This window comes from Pan troglodytes, chromosome 2 (assembly GCF_028858775.2).
Source record: "Pan troglodytes isolate AG18354 chromosome 2, NHGRI_mPanTro3-v2.0_pri, whole genome shotgun sequence".
Lineage (NCBI taxonomy): Eukaryota > Metazoa > Chordata > Mammalia > Primates > Hominidae > Pan > Pan troglodytes.
The window spans coordinates 158,682,246-158,704,972 of record NC_086015.1 but is presented as its reverse complement, the minus strand read 5'-3'; the positions used below and the strand labels follow the sequence as shown (position 1 = coordinate 158,704,972).

At 38.1% G+C, this 22,727-nt stretch overlaps 1 protein-coding gene and 1 long non-coding RNA gene across 15 annotated transcripts in view; one reads left to right on the top strand and one right to left on the bottom strand.

Moving 5' to 3' along the window:
* Nucleotides 1-19,983, top strand: part of PLCH1 (phospholipase C eta 1) — a 269,548-nt gene extending 249,565 nt beyond the window's left edge. For 7 of the 14 annotated variants that reach the window (XM_063807279.1, XM_063807278.1, XM_063807280.1 and 4 more), the window contains 10 exons: nucleotides 2,778-2,875; nucleotides 5,678-5,857; nucleotides 5,947-6,054; nucleotides 7,338-7,462; nucleotides 9,321-9,405; nucleotides 11,382-11,528; nucleotides 12,093-12,172; nucleotides 13,671-13,730; nucleotides 14,167-14,521; nucleotides 16,815-19,983. In XM_063807279.1, the coding sequence (XP_063663349.1) occupies nucleotides 2,778-2,875; nucleotides 5,678-5,857; nucleotides 5,947-6,054; nucleotides 7,338-7,462; nucleotides 9,321-9,405; nucleotides 11,382-11,528; nucleotides 12,093-12,172; nucleotides 13,671-13,730; nucleotides 14,167-14,521; nucleotides 16,815-18,898 (3,322 nt within the window). In that variant the 3' untranslated portion in view covers nucleotides 18,899-19,983. Of the gene's footprint in view, nucleotides 1-2,777; nucleotides 2,876-5,677; nucleotides 5,858-5,946; nucleotides 6,055-7,337; nucleotides 7,463-9,320; nucleotides 9,406-11,381; nucleotides 11,529-12,092; nucleotides 12,173-13,670; nucleotides 13,731-14,166; nucleotides 14,522-16,489; nucleotides 16,518-16,814 lie in introns of all 14 variants that reach the window. The other 7 variants (XM_063807289.1, XM_063807282.1, XM_063807288.1 and 4 more) reach the window with 5 other exon arrangements.
* LOC107970818 (uncharacterized) lies at nucleotides 13,079-14,314 on the bottom strand. Its single transcript, XR_001713750.4, has 2 exons — nucleotides 13,828-14,314; nucleotides 13,079-13,239 (listed from the first exon to the last, which is right to left on the bottom strand). It is a non-coding gene; the product is annotated as an uncharacterized LOC107970818 (long non-coding RNA).
* Nucleotides 19,984-22,727: the final 2,744 nt, after the last annotated feature.

Sequence of the window (22,727 nt, the reverse complement as noted above, 5' to 3'; positions counted from 1 at the left end):
TTCTTTTTTGTTTGTTTGTTTGCTTTATTGCCAGTAGTATTTATGATGAGTAACATGACCATATTTTCAGAATCCAAATCGTGACACATGATTCATTACAGGAGTTCCTGGCAGTTTATTTATACCATAACTTTCACAAAGAAATATAAATTATATATATTAGATAGATATGGATACATATACACACTTTTGCCTTTATTGAAAAATGAAATTATATGAAATTAGAAGCATAGAAGCCCTGTAGGAATAAAACTTTAGTATTCAATTAAACTTTATATTTGAACTCCAACAGAATATGTATACATAAAATAGTAACTAATTAGAAGGGCAGAGGAGATGTATGTGGTCCCTACTGTAGGGAACAGAAAATTGAATATATAGTTACAGTAAAGGATAAAGAGAAAATAATAGGATCACCTTCTGGGAGACTTCTGCTGTGACTGTTGTCATATGTAAGTTTGAGAAAGGCTTAACTCTGACACATATAGCCAGGGAAAAGGCAGTGTTTGAGGAAAGCTACAATAATCTTAATGTGTGCAAAGGAGACATCAATACAGTTATCACATGAAATCATTTTGCATGCTGCTTAGTGTCAACTATAGATTTTCCCATAATAGATATCAGGGCCTGAGCATCTATGATGATGTCCTTTTGGGACTTCAGTAACCTAATGCATCTCTAGGATGAGGAATAAAAAGAGTTAATTTTCTGTAGAATTTCTCCATATCACGGAATGTCTTAGAGTTTTACTTATAATTTCTAGGCATGACTTCACACCGATTTATAATCATTAGCCTTCAAAAAATCAGATTTTCACCAGTGGCTATAGAATTTCCTAATTATATGGTAAAGAAGGAGCATGCGTTCTTTTTTCTATTGATTTTTACCACAGTAAAGTTCTCAGCAGACCATCACATTCCCCTCACTTACCCACTTTTCTCCTATAGGGGAACATCTAACTATCGAAAAGAAACCTCACAAAAGAAGATATACAAATGGCCAATAAACACATGAAAATGTGCTCAACATTGTTAGACATTAGGGAGATATAAATCTAAACTACAGTGAAATACCTCTTCACACCCACTAGGATACTTATAACCAAAAAGGCAGACAATAACACATGTTATTTCTGTTCCCTAGAGTACGGACCACATACATCTCCCTGCCCTTCCTAATTAGTTACTATTTTATGTATAGATATTCTGTTGGAGCTTAAGTATAAAGTTTAATTGAACACTAAAGTTTAGGTTTGTTTTTGGTAGTTGTTTCCCATAAGAGAAGAGTGTGTGTGTGAGGGGAATGTGATGGTCTGTGGAGGACTTGACTGCAGAAGAGAGTGGTGGTACAATTTGTAAGGTTGCAGAGGAGATCCTAGGAGTGGTTTGTAGGAGAGAGAAAACTATTAAAATATCTAAGATAAAAACAGCACTAGATAAAGTAATGAATGTTTGTTTTAAGAAAGCTAGAGAATATAGAAAAAGTATAAAGAAGAAAGTAAACATCCTTTGTAATTACATCTCTCCAATAATCACTATGGAAATTTGGCATATTTCCCTTTAGGTATATAATTCTTGTGGCCCACTACCCACTATGCAGTGTTTCTGTTCCATTTTAGCCCTGGTCTTCTCCCTGCAAAGGCCATGTAATTCCCTGATGAACTCTGGTGTTACTCCCTAACTGGGTCACAGTGGGAATCCAGCCTTTCACAGCAGAACTCACAAATGCATGAGAAGAGGCTGTGATTCCTGGCAGAGCAGTGAATAAAACCACATTACAATAGTCCCCACGTCATCATGAGAAATGACTCCAGTGGACGCCTGAAACCACAGATGGTAGTGAACCCTATATATATGTTGTTTTTCTCTTTCCTTATTAAGTCAAGCATTTTCACCTTTTCACTTAAAGGAAGCGCTTTGCAGCATCTCTTTGGCATATCTGAATTGCCAGCATTACTACTCCTGCACTTTAGGGCCATTATTAAGTAAAATAGAGTTACTTGAACATAAGCACTGCAAAACCTCCACTCCACAGTCAGTCACATAAGAAGATGTCTGCCAGATGACACATACATCATGGATATGCTGGACAAAGGGATGACTCATGTCCAGAGTGGGACGGAGCAGGACCTCACAAGATTTCATCATGCTACTAAGAATGGCACACAATTTAAAACTCATGGCCAGGTGCTGTGGCTTGCGTCTGTAATCCTAGCATTTTGGGAGGCCAGTGCGGGTGGATCACTTGAGGTCAGGAATTCGAGACCAGCCTGGCCAACATGGTGAAACCCTGTCACTGCTAAAATTACAAAAAATTAGCTGGTGTGGTGGTGCGCACCTGTAGTCCAAGCTACTCGGGAGGCTGAGGCAGGAGAATCACTTGAACCTGGGAGGCAGAGGTTGCAGTGAACCAAGAATGCGCCACTGCACTGCAGCTTGGGCAACAGAGAGAGACTCTGTCTCAAAAAAAGAAAAAAAATCTCACGAATTGTTTATTTCTGAAATTTCCACTTAATATTTTTAGATCATGGTTGACTATGGGCAAATGAAACTCTGGAAAGGGAAAGTGAGGATAAGGGGGGACTACTGTAGTAGGATTTTGTGGTGGAAAGAGCACTGAACTAGGAAGCACACTTGGGTGCCAATCCTGGCTCCCTTAGGACCTGGGGCAGGTATTCCCTATTAAATCATTGTCTTAAATAAGGAAAGTGGGATAACCAAGAACCCAAACCTCTTTCAACTCCAAAATGTCATGCGTCCTATGTGGGTACTTCACAGATTGGGTCGCCGAAGGAAAACCATGAAGCTCTGCCGAGAACTCTCTGATTTGGTTGTGTACACAAACTCCGTGGCCGCTCAGGACATTGTGGATGACGGTAAGGATGGAGAGTTTTCTCATTCTGCTCTGAATGAACATTCTTGACCTTTCTTTTTCAATTGTTAATGAATTTTTGTTAATCCCATTATCAACACACATTTTTGGGACTATGTGGAAACCAATTTGAGTGTCAGGAGACTCACTGCTGCTATAGTGTTGAGTTCACATGGAGGGTTCTACTGATTACTGTGGTTGCCTGATTGACCAGAGGCCAGAGAAGGTTCCCACAGGGCCGAAGAGGACTTTATTACTATACAAAGACAAGTGCCTCAGGGCAAGATCTTCCTGCAACACTTGAACTGTGAAGTCCAGGCCCGGCTTGAGGACCGGGTGACAGATGGCCATTCCAAATGCGAATGACCAAAAGAAGAAATTAATTGGCTAAAATCACACCTCAAAAAGCCCTATATTTTCTCAATGAGAGTTTTGACTTGGGTGAAAATAGCTTAATCCAGATTGAAGTTTTAACAAAAAGAGCAGAAATCTCAGTAGCATTCTCTCCGTCACTGTTTTTTACCTATCAGTTGCCACACGGAGCTGAGAAATTCTAGTCACATCTATTCATATCCTTGGCTTTCCTGCTAGTTACTCTTGTCTCCTTTATCTTCTATTTCATTTAGTTACTGAATGCTTACAGAAAAAAACCTACTGTCATGTGGCTTTTCATCTAATTTTAATTTTAGTGGAACCGAAATGTAAATCAGGACCTCCAAATTTCTCAACAAGTTTTAGTGAAGGGAAAACAACATTGTGTCCTCACAAACCTCCAGGATTCTTCCCTCCCATCTCCCCCTGCCCAGCCCCCCCTCCACAAATGTATCTTTTTCTATTTGCAGAAAGATTTCTTCCCTTTGGCCTTGATTCCTTCTTCAAATGGTAACAATTATACAAGATATAAATGAATTTCACATGTGAGAGCATGAGAACCTGTAGGATTCTCAGCAACTGAGCAACACACTCTTACAACAATTGCCCTTAGCTCAAAAATAAACTCAGGGAATGATTGCATTAAGTTAAAGGTATATTTGGTTTAGGGAATAAAAATTTCCAATAAATGGCTTGGAAAACATAATCCTATTAACTTAATGGAAATTAATCTTGAGTACTATTTAGCTCTGGAACTTCAGCTGTTTTTGTCTTTTTAATTTTTTTGCCAGCCACAAAATGAAAACTAGATAATGAATGCATGGCTTATCCTAATGTGATACAACTCAACTCTATTAATATACTAATTGATATGTGCCTAATTAGCAAGGTCGTATCAATGATATTGTGATGTGCATATTTATGTAGAGAGACAGACAAAACAGTAGTAGTGATTATAGTCCTATTCTATCTGAATTAGGCTTGTCAAAAAGATATTTTCTCCCATAATGTTTAAAACATCCCTCATCAAAATCTGCAATTAAGTTCAATATTAGTATGCTTGAGATATGTAAACTGTGTTAATAGGTTATGCCAATAAAAAATATATGAACATGTATCTTTAAGGAAAGGGTCTAAACTAGAAACATCATCACATTAAAAACTGTAATCCTCTCATTTCTTTGCCACAATTTGTATTCCTGACTCTTCTAACTCGGGAGTATCATTGTCAGTTGGGCAGCATCTAACATCTAAGGGTGTACAACCCTGAGGACCACAGGGGCCCTGGGAAACTGTGTGTTAATAAACATGCAGAGTCTAGATATGACTCAGGCCCAGCTGGCAAAGCAAGACCATATATAGTTCAACTCTTTGGTTTCATGGACCACGTCTCTCTGTCTGGGCTCAGACACACTCAGCTTATTAGGGCTGAATAAGAATGAGATTCTGGGTAACTTTGGGTCTTTTTATCTGGGCTGGTCTTTTCCAGCATGTTCAAATGACATATGGGTGGCCATTTTGGGTATAGGGTATGGGTTCTTGGTGAAGGAGTGGAAATAGCGGGGGCTTTGTAGATATGGTACCAAAGGTGGGATTGGAGACAACAGTGGAATATTAAATGTTTGGAGCTTTACTCCATTATGACCCCCAAATTTGCAGCTTCTGTGAGTCTAGATTGACCCCTCCTGATGATTGTGCTGGCAGAAACTTTAGTACAGGCTTCATGTACTTTTACCTCCCTTTACTTTGTTCCATAGTTTATATGCGTGGCTAGGTGAATGTCTGTCCTTGTTCTTAAAACTTTTATTCCTTTATAATGCTTTTGACCTCTTTTTCTCCATTATTATTCCTTTCTCCCAAACAGGTTTTGACTTGTTCCATAGTTCTATTCAAAGCAACTTTAAAACTCAACTTTTTATTTTTATAATTGTTCATTTTCCTTTATTTTCTTGGATCCTGGATGTTACTATTAACACATGTTTTACTTGTGTGCCTTTTAGATGAGTGCCTTCAATGAATGTCTTCCTGTTATCAGGAAGAAGCTATCTAGTTTTATTTATCCATGGTTGTCTATATATTTGGCAAATATATTCTGTTTAAGTTATTTTTTCTACCTGTTCTTTTCATGCTAGCCAGATAGGCATAAATTAGCGGGATGATTGAATTCTTAGGGAGAACAGGCGACCCAGAAATAGACAGCTACTTGAGCAAGACACACAGCTCTGATTTGGCCTCAAAATGGCAAAAGAACCCTATGAATGGAATGTTATGGGTCTTTTCTGTTGAGGAGCTGCCTCTATTCTGGTTGAATCCACTCTCTAGTGCTCTGCTTTTTGCTATTGGTATAATCTGACATTATTATAAAGTCTTCTATGCGTGGTGTTTTCTTTGCTGTAGTTCTCACTTCCTTTTTTTCTCGATTAAAAACTGTCAGGAACCACAGGAAATGTGTTATCATTCAGTGAAACAAGAGCACATCAGGTTGTTCAGCAAAAATCAGAGCAGTTCATGATTTATAATCAAAAGCAACTCACGAGGATTTACCCCTCTGCCTACCGCATTGATTCCAGTAACTTCAACCCTCTCCCCTACTGGAACGCAGGCTGCCAGCTAGGTGTGTATTCCTTGGGAAGGAGTGGTTCTCTGTATATTCTCAGTATGCCGCCATCTTGCCTAATTCTCTCCAACTTTCAACTTGCACAGTGGCACTGAATTATCAATCTGAAGGACGAATGATGCAGTTAAACCGAGCCAAATTCAAGGCAAATGGCAGTTGTGGCTATGTCCTCAAACCCCAGCAAATGTGCAAAGGTGTGTATTAATTTCATAGTCATAAATGCAGATGTGTGTTAATTTCATAGTCTAAATGCAGGCAGCCTTTATTAAGGAAGCTGTTTAGAAAGTGTGATACCCCAGAGTTTTTCAACATTTTTTTTTCAAAAAGATAGGTTAAGGTGTTTGAATGTGAATTAGAATTCTTGTCACCACTACTTAATATTTGGTTAGCCGTGATGTTTAGAATGTTATCTTGAGAGGTCGTGTGTGAAAGAGGGACATGGATAGCATTGGGTTATCACTTGAAATCCAGTGCCCCATATAAGCTGGACTGCTTTTTAAGGTCTGAGCCCAATCTTTCAGAAACTATCTTAAGTAATGTGAGTCTGTGACCTGCTGGGAAGCTTCAATTCCACCTGAAACAATTTTATCAAGCCCTTTTACTCAGTGTAGTCCAATTACAAAACAGTGCTAACAAAAGAGAAAGGATAGGCTCGGCATGGGGGCTGACACCTGTAATTCCAGCACTTTGTGAGGTCAAGGTGGGCGGATCACCTGAGGTCAGGAGTTTGAGACCAGCCTGGCCAACGTGGTAAAACGCCGTCTCTACTGAAAATCAGAATTAGCTGGGCATAGTGGTGCGTGCCTGTAGTCCCAGCTACTTGGGAAGTTGAGGTAGGAGAATCGCCGGAACCCAGGAGGCAGAGGTTGCCGTGAGCCAAGATCACACCACTGCACTCCAGCCTGGGTGACAGAGTGAGACTCCATCTCAAAAGAAACAAAACAAAGCAAAAAAAGGATAATGTGTTAGATCAAACAACACTTTCTTTTGGTTCTGCTCATTAAAATTATTTTTAAAATTTCCAAATTACATATATAACAATTCAGATAAAAAAGTTGTTGACAGGATTATCTTCAAGATTTTACACTTTGCACATTTTCTTGCTCTGCTGTTTACTTAATTTCAGGTCTTCTTTCTGTTTGTTATATTCACTCATACCTGAGATAGTTTAGGTTGGAAAATTATTTGAATCTGACATAATTGTTCTTCTTTTTACACTGTTGGTGTTCAAATAAAATGCTTCTCTTCCTCCATTCCACAGTTGATCATTGCATTGCAAACACTTGCTTTAAGTTGGCCCACTCCACTGGCCTTTGGCAACATGGTTTCTAATGAAAACCACAGCTATGCCACACTGATAGTTATGTGATCATGTAATTCAGCATTTGTTTTTGTTTGTTTGTTTGTTTACAAGCTTAAGCTGTGCATGCGTGTGTATTTCTTCTTATGTTACCAACTTATACTTTACTTGGCCTAGGTACTTTCAACCCTTTCTCTGGTGACCCTCTTCCTGCCAACCCCAAAAAGCAGCTCATCCTAAAAGTTATCAGTGGACAGCAACTCCCCAAACCTCCAGACTCCATGTTTGGAGATCGAGGCGAGGTAAGTTGCCTATGACTACGTGTCTAAGTGGTTAATTATGTGATTATCTTAGTGCATTTACATTTTATCCGAAATTCTTCAGAGATGTATGTGTGTTCATAACTGAGCACTGACCTCAGCTTATCAGACATTAACTGATTTATTGGTAAGTCACACAGTTCTTGCTGTACTGCTGTCCATCATCTATTTTGAAGGCATGAGTGCACACAATTGAATTCACAATTTAAGGTTGACACTAGCATTGCTAAAATTGGAGTGCAAAGACAATTATATTATTAACAGAACATTGCCTAAGAGTATATCTTAACCTAGAAAGGCAATGTTCCATTAATAATATAACCTCACATTCCTCTCCTCCTGCAATGCTCCTCCCTGCTGCACATCAGCCACCTGCTCCTTGGCCATGTGCTGATTCTTCTTATCATCTGCTGTACCTGTGTCGCGTGATTTTAAAATGTCTTCATCTGTGGCCACAGTCTTTTTTCTTTCCAGAGCTCTTAGCCCATTGTTTCCATTATACCTTCTTGGCTTCTGTTTTCTCCCTACATAGCAGCTTCTCCTATGCTCATGCCCTTCCTCTCAGAGCTGATCCATTACTTCAGGTTCTTTGTCACTCCTGCCTGTTAAACCATCATTTTTGGATCTTAAGGAAGGAAATCACAGAGCTCTACAATTTGGCACCGCCATAAATGCTTTAAGAAGTCTACTTTCTCTGCTTTAGACTTTCTTAGCTCAGCTCTTTCTAGATTCTTTGGGTTTTATTCCTTCATTGTTCATCGCCCAGAACTGGTACCAGAAAGGAGAGTCTACAGATGACCAACAATACAAGATATTCCCCCTAGAGGAGAGGATGGGAATTAAAGTATAAGAATCAAACATGCATAGCTTGATTAATTATTATGCCACCCAGATCAAGACAGAGTATATCCAGAATCCCTAGAAGGCTCCTGTCCACCTTCCCAGTCAATATCTACCCTCCCCACTGCCTCTCATAGCAAACACCAACCCCTATCACAACAGACAAATTTTGTCTATTCCTAAACTTTATATAAATGGACTCTTAGAGTAGGTACTCTTTTATGTCTGGCTTGCTCAACATTATGTTATATAGGAGAACTTTATTCTTTTCTCATTGTTGAGAGTATTCATTGAACACATACTTCTGACCAGGCACGGTGGCTCACATTTATAATCCCAGCACTTTGAGAGACTGAGGTGGGCAGATTGCCTGAGCTCAGGAGTTTGAGACCAGCCTGGACAACATGGCAAAACTGCATCTCTACAAAAAATACCAAAATTAGCCAGGTGTGGTGCACAATCCTATAGTCCCAGCTACTCGGGAGGCTGAGGTGGGAGGATGGTTTAAACCTGGGAGGTGGAGGCTGCCGTGAGCGAAGATCATGCCACTGCCCTCCGACCTGAGCTACAGAGTAAGACCCTATCTCGAAAAACAAGATAACAAAAAACAAAAAACGTATATTCCACAATTATCCATCCTACTCATGATAGAAATTTAGGTTGTTTCCAGTGTTTGACTATTATAGATACAGCTGCTCTCAGCATTTGTGCATGGGCAAAACATCTCAGTTCTGTTGGGTATTTGCCCTGAACTAAAGTTGTAGCTTCAGTGGGTAAAGTTGTTGGCATTAATAAATACTAGCAAACAGTAATTTAATATTTTTTATACTTGTCTCATATATCTGAATCCACCACACCTAGTACCATTTCTTTTTCTTACTAAGCACCTTGTAAAATCAGTCGCTGTCGAAATGTAGACATTTTGGCCAATATTCTCAGATTAATTAACATATGTATAGAAATATGTTATTTGTAATAGTACTTTCTCTTTACTTAATAGATCATTGACCCTTTTGTTGAAGTTGAAATTATTGGATTGCCAGTAGATTGTTGTAAAGATCAAACCCGTGTGGTAGATGACAATGGTAAGATGGTAATCTGTGTTCACTTCTTAATGAAGATGGTCTAGAAATAGAATTTACACTAAAAAAAGTGTCTATGTAGAAGAGCAAGAAATCTCTAAAATCTGTAACTCCCATCTGAGTTTATGTTAAAAGCTTTTCAACACATAAAACTAAGTAACTGTGGAATTGATGCATGGCTTATTTTGATGGTATTGTAATCTAGGCTCTCTAGACTTTTGCTTTTAAAGGAAATTTTTTTTCTAGTAAAAAGAGTAAATGATATTTTAAAGAATTGGGTTAAAAATTCACTGAGGAAATGCCTCCATTATATGTTTATATTGTATTTTTATGACATGCGTTTTCTCAAAGCTCTCATTTGTGAAGCCTATGTGTCTTGATAATTTCTCACTTTTTCTGGAGCATGTAAAACTCTAAAGGCAAGCACAATATAGTCTGGCGAGTTTACTTCGTGAATATTTACATACGATTGGAGGGGCAGCATTCTTCTTATATTTTCGCCATAATATAAAGAAATTTTTCTTTACCCAAGCCTCATGTCTTTTTATTTGTAATCTTTTAAAATTTGTTTGTTCATACATTTCACAAACATTATTGTATACCTATTTTTCCTCAATCTCTTGTGATTAATACTGTAAAATACATTTGAAGCACAATCATTAATTTGAGAAATTAAGGGTTCACAAGGAGTCCCTGAAGGAACACTACAGTTTCAGAGTAGGGCAAACCTATAACTTAGGGAAAACATGTACACAGAAAGAAACCTTCTCAAATTGCGTTTTCCCACCGATGTTCAATAGATTCTTCTTTCTTTTTTTAGTCTCAGAAATAATTAAGAGGTCATCACTAAGTCAACAAAAAGATCTTCTCTGATTCAAGAGAGGTATCTCAGTGATTTTTCAGCTCATAATTATTCCATTAGCTCGAGGCTTTTTGATAGGGTTAAGTGGTTGATACCTCCGAAATGCATACATTTTTAAACACTTATTTTCATTTTTAGAAAGGAAGAAAAACAGAAACTTATGGAGTACTTGAATTTTTAACAACTTTTATAGTTATTTTATTGGAGAGAATTTACCAAGTAAATGTATTTTTGCATTTTAGTATTTGAGTTGAATTATATACCTTATTAACTTATTTTTTAGTAGCTGTGAAAATATGCCATCATTCATGCAGTAAGGTCTTGCTTCGTGAGAAGCTACTGGGAATCAATAGTGCATGGTCTAATTTGACCCTGTCACTAACTATAAGGCCTTGTGTGGCCTTGGGCACATTATTGTCTATGAACATCAATTTTCTCAACTACAAAATGTCTTATAAATACTGATATTCCCTACTTTAAAAGATGAGTGTTACTTGTATAGTTTTTGAAAGTAATGTATTTTTGAAAGTCAGTAATATATATTTTTTAATTAGAAAGAAACAAAAACCAAAACCCTGCTCTACTCTAAAAACTCTAAACATCCTCTAAAAAAAACTTAGAGAATTGCTATAAGAAATAAGAGGATGTATGTACAATAGGAGTTGGAACCTGCAAATGCACCTTATAAAATGGTTGTTGGTAGTTATTACAGCAGCAGGATCTTTGGTGCATGAGAAGCATAATTCTGTTGGGAGAGGATATCATTCTTTATTGTTTTGTCTAAAACATTATTCTTAGATCACTACTATAGATAATTTTTTAACTTTTTGAAGCATTCTGAATACTAAAGAGCTTCTCTACAATACAGTTAGGCATCAAAGATTAATAGATTTGATGTGATAATTTACAGGCAATTTTCTTACCAATTATTTTCTAGCAAGGGGGTAAATTTCGAGGCTTTATTCCAGTAAGGCATCCTGGAGTGTGGCTTAGTTGTCTTCATGAGTTTAATAACCATTGCAAGCAATTTTCACCGTCTGCTTTGCAGATGTTGCTGCCAACTCATTTTCAGCCAAGTCCTTTGCTTTTCTGATTTTTCTTTTCCTATTTCTCTGAGGATTTAACCCTGTGTGGGAAGAAACACTGACATTTACAGTACACATGCCAGAAATAGCTTTGGTTCGGTTCCTTGTGTGGGATCACGATCCCATTGGACGAGACTTTGTTGGACAAAGAACTGTGACCTTCAGCAGCTTAGTGCCTGGTAGGTATGAGCTGGCCTTTTCTCTCTAGACTGACCATTCCTTTTTATTTGGAAGATGTAATACATGATATGTTACTTACATAATAGCATACGTGATAAATAAAATATGTGTCATGTAATAAATGTGACTTTTAACAAACTTTGTAAAATGTAAAGGAGTATAGTTGGGCTGGGTGCAGTGGCTCACACCTGTAATCCCAGCACTCTGGGAGGCCGAGGCGGGAGGATCACCTAAGGTCAGGAGTTCGAGACCAGCCTGACCAACATGGAGAAACCCCGTCCCTACTAAAAATAAAAAATTAGCTGGGTGTGGTGGTGCATGCCTGTAATCCCAGCTATTCGGGAAGCTGAGGCAGGAGAATTGCTTGAACCCAGGAGGCGGGGTTTGCAGTGAGCCAAGATCATGCCACTGCATTCCAGCCTGGGCAACAGAGCAACACTCTGTCTCAAAAAAAAAAAAAAAAAAAGAACTACAGTGAAGTCAGATACTTAATTTTGTTGCACCCATGAGAAAGCCAAATGCAAGTTCAACTAAAAAGAAACGACTCTCTTTCCTTTTATCAGGCTACCGGCATGTCTATTTGGAAGGACTGACAGAAGCATCCATATTTGTACACATAACCATCAATGAAATCTATGGAAAGGTGAGAAAGATCATAGGATTTAAAGTCATATACATTAATATGGTCCTTAACAATGCTACTGATTAATTGCATAATAGGAATGTAAATTTTGACAAACTGTTCTTGAACCAAAAACTCTAAGGAGGCCCAGCAAGCCCAGTCTGCTATTCCAGTCATGTCCTGATCCACCTATACTCTTTTCACTGTTTAAGGTGTGTACTCATTTCTTCTATACAGGGGCCCTCTCTGGGCTTAATAGAATTGAGAAAACTATTATTCTCTCAGGCAGTAATCTGTTGGGCTAAAACAATGAAGATATAGTTAAATGTTGAGTTTTATTTTAATCCTTAAAAAGACTCAACTGGCCTCAGTGGGAAATGCAGTGTCTCAGATGGTTGATGAGTTACCTGTACTAACTGGGCTGTGATCCCAGCCACTTCTAGGAAGGCTACATTCATTTGGTACCAATGTTTTTAACTGAAAATCTAAAAATTGTGAATGGATTTTAAAGCTACCTATAGGACTGAAAACGCGACCATGTAAATGCATTCTAGTTCTTTCCTGATGCTGTTGTCTTGGTTATAGAACTCATTTGAGGTTTACAAATCAATAGGTTGTCCTCTGGTCATGTCAGGTAATTGGGGACTTGGTTACCAGTATGAATTTTCAGGACCACACGGGATTTGGAGGGACTATTAAAGCATTGAATGGGGCCTAGAAATGTCCCGTGCTCTTTGCCAGAAAATCTGTATAGCTGGAAGCTTCCTCATCTGTGAATGTGGGATAAAAATAATACCTATCTCATAAATAAATAAATATCTTATCCTTAGAAAGCTGCCTGGTACATAGTAAATGCTCAGAAATGTTGGCTAATATTAATGTTATTATGACTACAACCCAACTAATAAGGAATGGACCATTTCAGCATGAATTAGGGAGTGTAATGTTTATTTTCATATCCGTCAGCAAGGGCGTGGAGGTGGGGGTAAGGATCCTAATTTCTAAGACTGGTGAAGTTTTATACCATAACTTCCTGTGTTTAGTCCTGGATTTCTGTTTGTGCTGCTTGTTGGGGTCTTGCCTCTCATCTAAGTAGACACAAATGTAAATAATTCAAAAATGATTCTTGAATTCTAGGAATCCCAGGTTAACTACAGATTATCTCTAGCATTTATCACATTGAGGGAAACAATTACATTCTGAATTTGTTTAAAACTTGAGCCAGAAATAAATTAAAATCTGAAAGTGTTCTATATCACCTCCATCTTCTCTGCTAAATAAATGTCCATTTATGAGTCATACTCTTTATTCCTTTCAAGATGTGTTCGGGTTGGGATCCACACATCACAGTGTAGTGGATATTGGTTGAACAATAAATGAGCATAAAACTAAAAATCCCCAAAACTAAGAGAAAGGGTTTATAGACATGTATGCATTTTTTCTTTTGTGTTTACTTGTGACACCCTCTTCAATGAGCCCCAATTGTGTTTTGTTGTGTTTTGTTTTTTTTCCTTTACAGTGGAGCCCTTTAATACTCAACCCCAGTTATACTATATTGCACTTTCTAGGAGCTACAAAGGTAGTTTCTCAGCATGGTGCTTTGTTCTGGCTGGCATATTTCTTTTTAAGTGGTTATGGTAGCATGCTTTTTCATATCACTCCATTTTCCTGCTTACCACTTTGAAACATGCATCTGTTGCTTTAAGGCGCCTGAAGTTCATAGCAGTCTATGAGCTGTGGAGACTTTTCCTACCACTTTGTCATCTCTGGGTAGGAAACTTCTGGGAAAGCTTGATGTAAGAATGGAAGGCTGAAGTCCTTGGAAAGTAAGGTTGATAAGATGTGCATGAAGTTGTGCAAACATGCTGTGAGCTGCTGCTTTCTTGGTTTGAATATATTTCAATGGCTGTACGATTTTGGTTTATATTCATTTTTCATGGAGCTGTCATTTTCAAGGCAAGTTGTTGACGTGATGGCATTTGCTTAACTTGTGGTTGGTTCTTTTGTGTCTTCAGAACAGACAACTCCAGGGTCTGAAGGGACTGTTCAATAAGAATCCTAGGCACAGTTCTTCAGAAAACAATTCCCATTATGTACGGAAGCGATCCATTGGAGATAGAATTCTGCGACGCACAGCTAGCGCCCCAGCCAAAGGCAGGAAAAAGAGCAAAATGGGCTTCCAAGAAATGGTGGAGATAAAGGATTCTGTGTCCGAGGCCACAAGAGATCAAGATGGCGTGCTGAGGAGGACCACACGCAGTTTGCAAGCACGCCCTGTCTCTATGCCTGTTGACAGAAACCTTCTGGGAGCTTTGTCGCTGCCTGTATCTGAAACAGCAAAAGACATTGAAGGAAAAGAAAACTCTCTAGGTAAGATGCTTTAAGTTTCTCTGAGAATAAACCCTTCTAGGCTGCATGTCAGTCCCTGTTTACCATTATGAAGTGGCTGACATTCTGTAGTCAAAGTAAAATATACGAAAAATAAATACTTTGTAATGTGATCTTCCAGACCAGAAGATTTTAAACTTTGGGGGCCAGGTAGATCCATTTCCTCCTCACCAAGAGCTTTATAATAGCAACATCTGAAATTGACAGTGAGGGATAGGGGAGCCATTAGGTGTGATGGCACAGAGAGGAAGATGAAACTTGCAAAATAGGATTTGAAATATTGATTTTCCAAATGAGTGCCATATTTACTGATTTGTTTTGAGGGTGAATATAGTTGTATTACTTTTCTTACCATATAACACATTTCCATGATTGCAAATGTTTATGGAGAAAGAAAGCCAGATGTTAAAAACAAGCCACCTTTTTCAAAAACAGGCAAATCTTTTTTCTCAAGATGTGGCTCAGGCAGTGTTTTCCTGTGGCCTCACTTCCCTGATCCTTGGATGCTGACAGAGATAGAGGTGTGCCTGCAGCTTCAGCACGGTTGTGGGCTCCACAAGCATAGGGACCAGGTGCTGCCTGTCTTTTTCCTTAATTTGAGTGTATCATTGACTCATATCAGGAGCTCAATAAAGAGTGAAGACCACTTTGCAGTGTGCCAGAGAGCTTTTGACTGATGTTGGTGACTCCCATCCCATCCTATCTGGGGGTGAATTTAAGGGCCAAAACTGTGTGCATTTGATATCTCTGCAACAAATATGTTTTAATTAAATCAGAATCATATCAGACAAGTAAAATGTGGTACTGATTTCCTTTAGCAAAATTATTCTTTTATCAAATGGTCTAATTTCAGTGCTCTCTTTTCCCACAAACACCATTTTACTTGTATTGATTTTTGTTATAAGATATTCTTCAGTGGTTTATTTGAAGGAGAAAAAGAACATTTAAAAGCTTGAAATTTTGCTAAGAGCAGTGTCAGAGAAGAGATAAAATATGTGCCTTAAAATGTATTTTAAAACCCCATCTTTGGGAAAAATAAAGCTATATTCAGTAGAAATTGGTTCTATCTGTTAATGCCACAGTTAAGATGTTAATACCATTGAGGTGAGTTAGAAAGCAATTTTGAGGTAATGTTTCTTTTCTACTTTTAAAAAACAGTTATATAAATTAGTCATGTGTATTAAAGTTTCGGTAAATATAAAACAATACATAGTTATGTTGCATTAAGTACAGAAAAAGCAGACTACAAAATTCTATATGTTATTCTGTTCCTCTGCAAAATCTTACAGTGGCTGTCTCAGTGGTAACATCATATGGTATTTAATTTTTTCTTTATAATTTTTTGAGGTTTTCAAAATTTTTATGATGAATATTTTTAGTTTGGAAACTATTTAATAACAAGTTGAACAAGTTCTTTTTCTTATATATCATGACTGAAAGCATTAAATTATTAAAATAATCTGATGAAGAATTGAATACCTCATACTCTCCTAGCAGTATACTAACCATGATGGGCTATCCCAAATTACTGTGAATTGTGTTTTATGGTTTTCCTTTACTGTGCCTGACAACTTACTGCCACTTTTAGGGAAGGATGCAATATGAAATTTGTGTATTAAAAAGAAATATATGATTAACAAAAAATTAGATATTAGCAATGACATGGAATTGATGACCAATTTTTATCTTTACATTTTAACTCAACAGATATTGATATTTTAATGCATTTATTGCACCTTCCAATTATTTTAGAAATTAATTGATTAAATTAAATATGCTCCCAAAATGTTTTGAAAATGATATTATTATGTTTTTCTTCTTTTCTTCTTTTTTTGTTTTAACTAATACATGTATAACTTTGAAAGCTTATAGTATCTTGCTTACAGGTACCAGAATGCTTTGTTTAACAGAGCTGTCTTGTTCTGTTTCTATTGCCATGCTTCTGTGTAGTACAAATCTGAATAGGAAACAACTTAAGGTAATCCTCACTGTAAAAGTATGGTAACTCATTGACATTTTTTTGACAATGAATATTACATCCTTAGCAGATGTAATAGATATTCAAAGGGAAGCTCCAGTGAAATTCCTATAAATATATTTTACCATTTATTCATCACACAGACACTTTGTTGCAAACCTATGCAATCCATAATTATATTCTGTCACAGTGTAACAGATTTACATTCTCCATTTGTCTGTCCGAAGACAACATGAGTGTTTGCAGGTCCTACATAAAGTGATAGATGTCACCTAAAATATTGTTTGTCTCCTTCAGCAGAAGATAAAGATGGCAGAAGAAAAGGGAAAGCAAATATAAAAGATCCACATTTTCTAAATTTCAACAAAAAGTTATCATCCTCCTCCAGTGCTCTGCTCCACAAAGATACCAGCCAAGGGGACGCCATTGTATCTACTGCCCACATGTCAGTCACAGGAGAACAGCTGGGCATGTCAAGTCCTAGGGGTGGGAGAACCACATCAAATGCCACAAGCAATTGCCAGGAAAACCCCTGTCCCAGCAAGTCTCTCTCCCCAAAGCAGCATTTGGCTCCCGATCCTGTAGTTAACCCCACACAAGATCTGCATGGTGTGAAAATCAAGGAAAAGGGGAATGCTGAGGACTTTGTGGAAGGGAAAAGGATCTTGTCAGGAAGCATCCTTTCTCATAGCAACCTAGAAATTAAGAACCTGGAAGGTAATAGGGGTAAGGGCCGAGCTGCAACATCCTTTTCTTTGTCAGACGTCTCCATGCTCTGTTCTGACATGCCTGACCTACATTCAACTGCAATTCTGCAGGAGAGTGAAATTTCCCATCTTATTGACAATGTCACTTTAACAAATGAGAATGAGCCGGGCAGTTCCATCTCAGCCCTGATTGGCCAGTTTGATGAGACCAACAATCAGGCTCTCACAGTTGTTTCTCATCTTCATAATACCAGTGTGATGTCAGGCCATTGTCCCTTGCCTAGCCTGGGCCTAAAAATGCCCATCAAGCATGGTTTTTGCAAGGGAAAATCCAAGTCTTCCTTCCTGTGCTCATCTCCGGAGCCGATAGCACTCTCGAGTTCTGAGACCACCAAACATGCAACGAACACAGCTTATGAAACTACCTGCACTCCCATCTCTAAAACCAAACCAGATGATGACCTTTCTAGTAAGGCCAAGACAGGGGCCTTAGAAAGCAACCTGCCTGGATCCCCTAATACTTCTCATGGCTGGTTACCAAAAAGTCCTACCAAGGGAGAAGACTGGGAAACACTGAAGAGCTGCAGCCCTGCCTCTTCCCCTGATTTGACCCTGGAGGATGTAATAGCTGATCCCACTCTCTGTTTCAATTCTGGGGAGAGCAGCCTTGTGGAAATTGATGGAGAATCAGAAAATCTTTCTCTAACAACCTGTGAATATAGGAGAGAGGGCACAAGTCAACTTGCTTCTCCTTTAAAACTCAAGTACAGTCAGGGTGTGGTAGAACACTTTCAAAGAGGTTTGAGAAACGGCTACTGTAAAGAGACCCTCCGCCCTTATGTCCCTGAAATATTCAACAATATTCAAGATGTCAAAACTCAAAGTATTTCTTATCTAGCCTATCAGGGTGCTGGCTTTGTGCATAATCATTTCTCAGATTCAGATGCAAAAATGTTCCAGACCTGTGTGCCCCAGCAGTCTAGTGCTCAAGATATGCATGTCCCTGTACCCAAGCAGTTGGCACATCTTCCTTTGCCTGCTCTGAAACTGCCTAGTCCTTGCAAATCCAAAAGTCTGGGGGACTTAACATCAGAGGACATTGCCTGCAATTTTGAGAGCAAGTACCAGTGTATTAGTAAGAGTTTTGTTACAACTGGCATTAGAGACAAGAAGGGCGTGACTGTGAAGACAAAGTCATTAGAGCCTATAGATGCCCTGACTGAGCAGCTGCGGAAGCTTGTGTCCTTTGACCAGGAAGACAACTGCCAAGTGCTATATTCAAAGCAGGATGCCAATCAGCTCCCCCGGGCACTGGTCAGGAAGTTGTCATCCAGAAGTCAGAGCAGAGTGCGCAATATTGCTAGTCGTGCCAAGGAGAAACAGGAAGCCAACAAGCAGAAAGTTCCAAACCCCAGCAATGGGGCAGGAGTGGTTCTTAGAAACAAACCCTCAGCACCCACCCCTGCAGTGAATCGCCACTCCACCGGCTCCTACATCGCAGGCTACCTGAAGAACACGAAAGGGGGTGGCCTTGAAGGCCGGGGCATCCCGGAGGGGGCATGCACGGCTCTTCACTATGGCCACGTTGACCAGTTTTGTTCAGATAATTCTGTTTTGCAGACTGAGCCAAGCAGTGATGATAAACCAGAAATTTATTTTCTTTTGAGACTGTGAATTATTTAAAACTGCATTCTTAAGGTTTTCAAGGTATTCTGTAGAATGTCAGAGTTTTCAGTAAATAAGTTCCTTGGCTTTGGAATGATTTTCAAATGTATTTTTAAACTTGTATTTGGGTCTCCCTTTGACTTCATGTGTTCTCCCTGTTAATGCGTTTGTATATAGATTTGGTGACATTTCCCATGTACCTATTATGATCTTTCTCCCTTGAGTTGTTGTAAACTGTATCAGTATGAAATATGTGCATGCCCTAGATGTGAAACTCCTCAGCAGCTCGGGTTATAATGTGTGTGTGTTTCACCAAGATGTCCTTTACTGTGTCCTCAGATTGCAGTCACAAATGTAGTCATTTTTACTCTCTAACTGTTGAGTTGATTAAGAGACTTTGCAAACGACAAAGGGATGAATTCCTTACTTTAATCTGTTATTATTTTTCCTATGTTTCCCTCTTTGTTGAGAAGCCCAGATGCATTTTTATAACTCAGTTTTAAAAACTTTAAAACAGTTACCTTGCCTTTTAGGATGTTCTTATCCCACCCATAATGAGAGTTGAAAGGGGATGGATAGCTGCTCCCCATGCCCTTCCCACTTTTTGGAATAGGCCGTGAGGGTGTGAGGAAGAAGGCTGTCTTTTGTACATAAGGACAAAATTGTTTGTTTTACATACATTTTGTTACATATTTTTGCTAATGGCTTTGTATGTAACAAGAAGCGAGTTGCCAAACTACTTGTTGTACTTTTGAATTTTCTGATTGAATTACAGACTGCGAACAACGGCTTTCAGAATGAGGGACTTCCATCAGACTCTAATGATAATAGTAGCCCAAATTGAAAACTTCCCCAAAGCTTTCACAGAATATTTTCTCATAATAAAATCCAAGTGAACAGATAATTAGAAGAAACCCTTTTCCTTCAGGGAACCAAGCAACTCTATTTTAGTACTGACATGCGTTATTTTCACTGTGAATTCACTTTTTTATTGCATGTTCAGATGTCCCTCTTTGTTTTTTTTTTGTAACATTAATTGCAATGATGTTCTTCCTGGAATTCATGAAAATATAATTAAAACACATTTTTAAACACTTGGTGAACTTCTTTTACAATTGAAATTCATACGATGACTATTGAGTAAAAGCACTCAGCACTCTGACATCCTTTCCATGTGTTTGCGGCAAAATAGAAAGCTATCACGGACAGTTTTAGGCAGCAATTTATGTCTCTGAGTGTTTTCCTTATGCTTTAAAGAGCATATTTGTGAGGTGACTTGAAAGAAAATCAAATGTAATGAGTTCCTTGCATTTGGCATTGCTATTGCAAGTTTAAAAATAAGCCTTCTGAACTGGTTGTGGTGGTGGGTGGTGGGAGGGGAGCGGTGGTAGTGGTGGTGGTGGTGGTGGTGGGTGGGGGAGCTACGTGGGGAAGGCAAATGAGAGGCTATGTTTGGCAAATGAAATTGTCTGAAGCTTTGCAATGTGAGGGAAGAGTGCAGAGGAGAACACTTGGTCCCTGGTTCCCTTGGTCCCCAACTCTGAGCTTTTCCCCAAGGTTGGGGGTCCTTTATTTTCTGGACAGGCACTGGGAATCTGGTTGGGGGCTGATGTGTAATGATGAAAGGGTAAGTTACCATTTCTATGCCCTTAGTGAGCCCAAGACATTTTTGTTTTCTTGGGAGTTCTGAATCTCCTAATTCTATCCTTAGACCTTGGTTTGTTTTTAAGGTATCCTTGTTTTAGAAGGGATTGACATGCTGTATAGCTGTTAAAATTCACTTGCCAAAGAATAGAATTTAGCTGCCCTTTAGGATTTGATGGTATCTTTGTTCTAAAACAAATCCAGGAGTTTACATTTGTTTTGTTTTATTCCTTTAAGGTAAACACTGACATTTTATGGACTAGAATTATGAGATCCCGAAAATTGTGGGAAGTGAAATACAAGCAATTTCAGAAAATAGGTTGGGAATGTTTCTAGCACAAAGAAAAGACAAATATTTAAGGTGTTAGATATCCCAGGTACACTGATTTGTTCTTTATAAATTATATGAATGTACTAAATTATCATATGTACCCCCCTCCCAAAAGAAGAAAATAGGTTGGATGCACAGTACTTCTGGTTGTCCCAGGAAATACTCATTTTCCTTTGCTCCTTAAAGTTCTTAAATGAAAATATTTGATAAGCAAATTTGATAATGGACTGGGATTAAATCAAGTTCATTTCGCACATGAAAAAACTGAGGCTCAGAGTAATTATTAATTTAATTAAGTAAGCTTAATTACATTAAGTGTAATCCATTAGCACATTCATTTAGCTGATGCTTTCCCTTTAAAAAAAACAAAAAGCACGTATTATTTCTTGGTTAATATTGAATTTAAATCCTCTTCCTTTTTTAATTTCTTTATTATTTAATTTGCGTGGGTACACAGTAGGTGCATATATGTATGGAGTACATGAGATGTTTTGATATAGGCATGCAATGTGAAATAAGCACATCATGGAGAATGGAGTATCCATTTCCTCAAGCATTTATCCTTTGACTTACCCATTGACTTACAAACAATCCAATTACACTCTTTATTTTAAAATATACAATTAAGTTATTATTGACTATAGTCATCCTGTTGTGCTATCACATAGTAGGTCTTATTCATTCTTTCTATTTTTTTTGTATTAATTAGCCATCTTCACCTCCCTACTCCCAGTCTCCCACTACACTTCCCAGCCTATGTAACTATCCTACTCTCTATATCCATGAATTCAATTGTTTTGATTTTTAGATCCCACAGATAAGTGAGAACATGCAACGTTTGTTTTTCTGTGCCTGGCTTATTTCACTTAACCTAATGATCTCCAGTTCCATCCATGTTGTTGTAAATGACAATCTCATTCTTTTTATGGCTGAATAGTACTCCATTGTGTATATGTACCACATTTTCTTTATCCATTCATCTATTGATAGACACTTAGGTTGCTTCCAAATCTTAGCTAAGGTAAGCAGTGCTGCAACACACATAGGAGTGCAGAGATCTCTTTGATATAATGATTTCCTTTCTTTTGGGTATATACCTAGAAGTGGTATTGCTGGATCATATGATAGCTCAATTTTTAGTTTTTTGAGGCACTTCCAAACAGTTCTCCATAGTAGTTATGCTAATTTATATTCCCACCAACAGTGTACAATGGTTCCCTTTTCTCCACATCCTCATCAGCATTTGATTTTGTCTGTCTTTTGGATAAAAGCCATTTTAACTGGGGTGAGATGATATCTCATTGTAGTTTTGATTTGCATTTCTCTGATGATCAATGATGTTGAGCACCTTTTCATATGCCTGTTTTCCATTTGTATGTCTTCTTTTGAGAAATGTCTATTAAAATCTGTTGCCCATTTTTTGATAAGATTATTAGATTTTTTTCTATGGAGTTGTTTGAGTTCCTTATATATTCTGGTTACTAATCGCTTGTCAGAGGGGTCGTTTGCAAATATTTTCTCCCATTCTGTGTGTTGTCTCTTCACTTTGTTCATTGTTTCCTTTGCTGTGCAGAAGCCTTTTAACTTGATGTGATCCCATTTGTCTGTTTTTGCTTTGGTTGCCTGTGCTTGCGGATATTTCTCAAAAAATTTTTGCCTAGACCAATGTCCTGGAAATTTCCAATATTTTCTTGTAGTCATTTTATAGCTTAACATCTTAGATTTAAGTCTTTAATTCATTTTAATTTGATTTTTGTATATGGCGAGAGGTAGGGGTCTATTTTCTTTATCTTGTATATAGATACCCAGTTTTCCCAGTACTGCTTATTGAAGAGACTGTCTTTTCCTTAGCATATGTTCTTG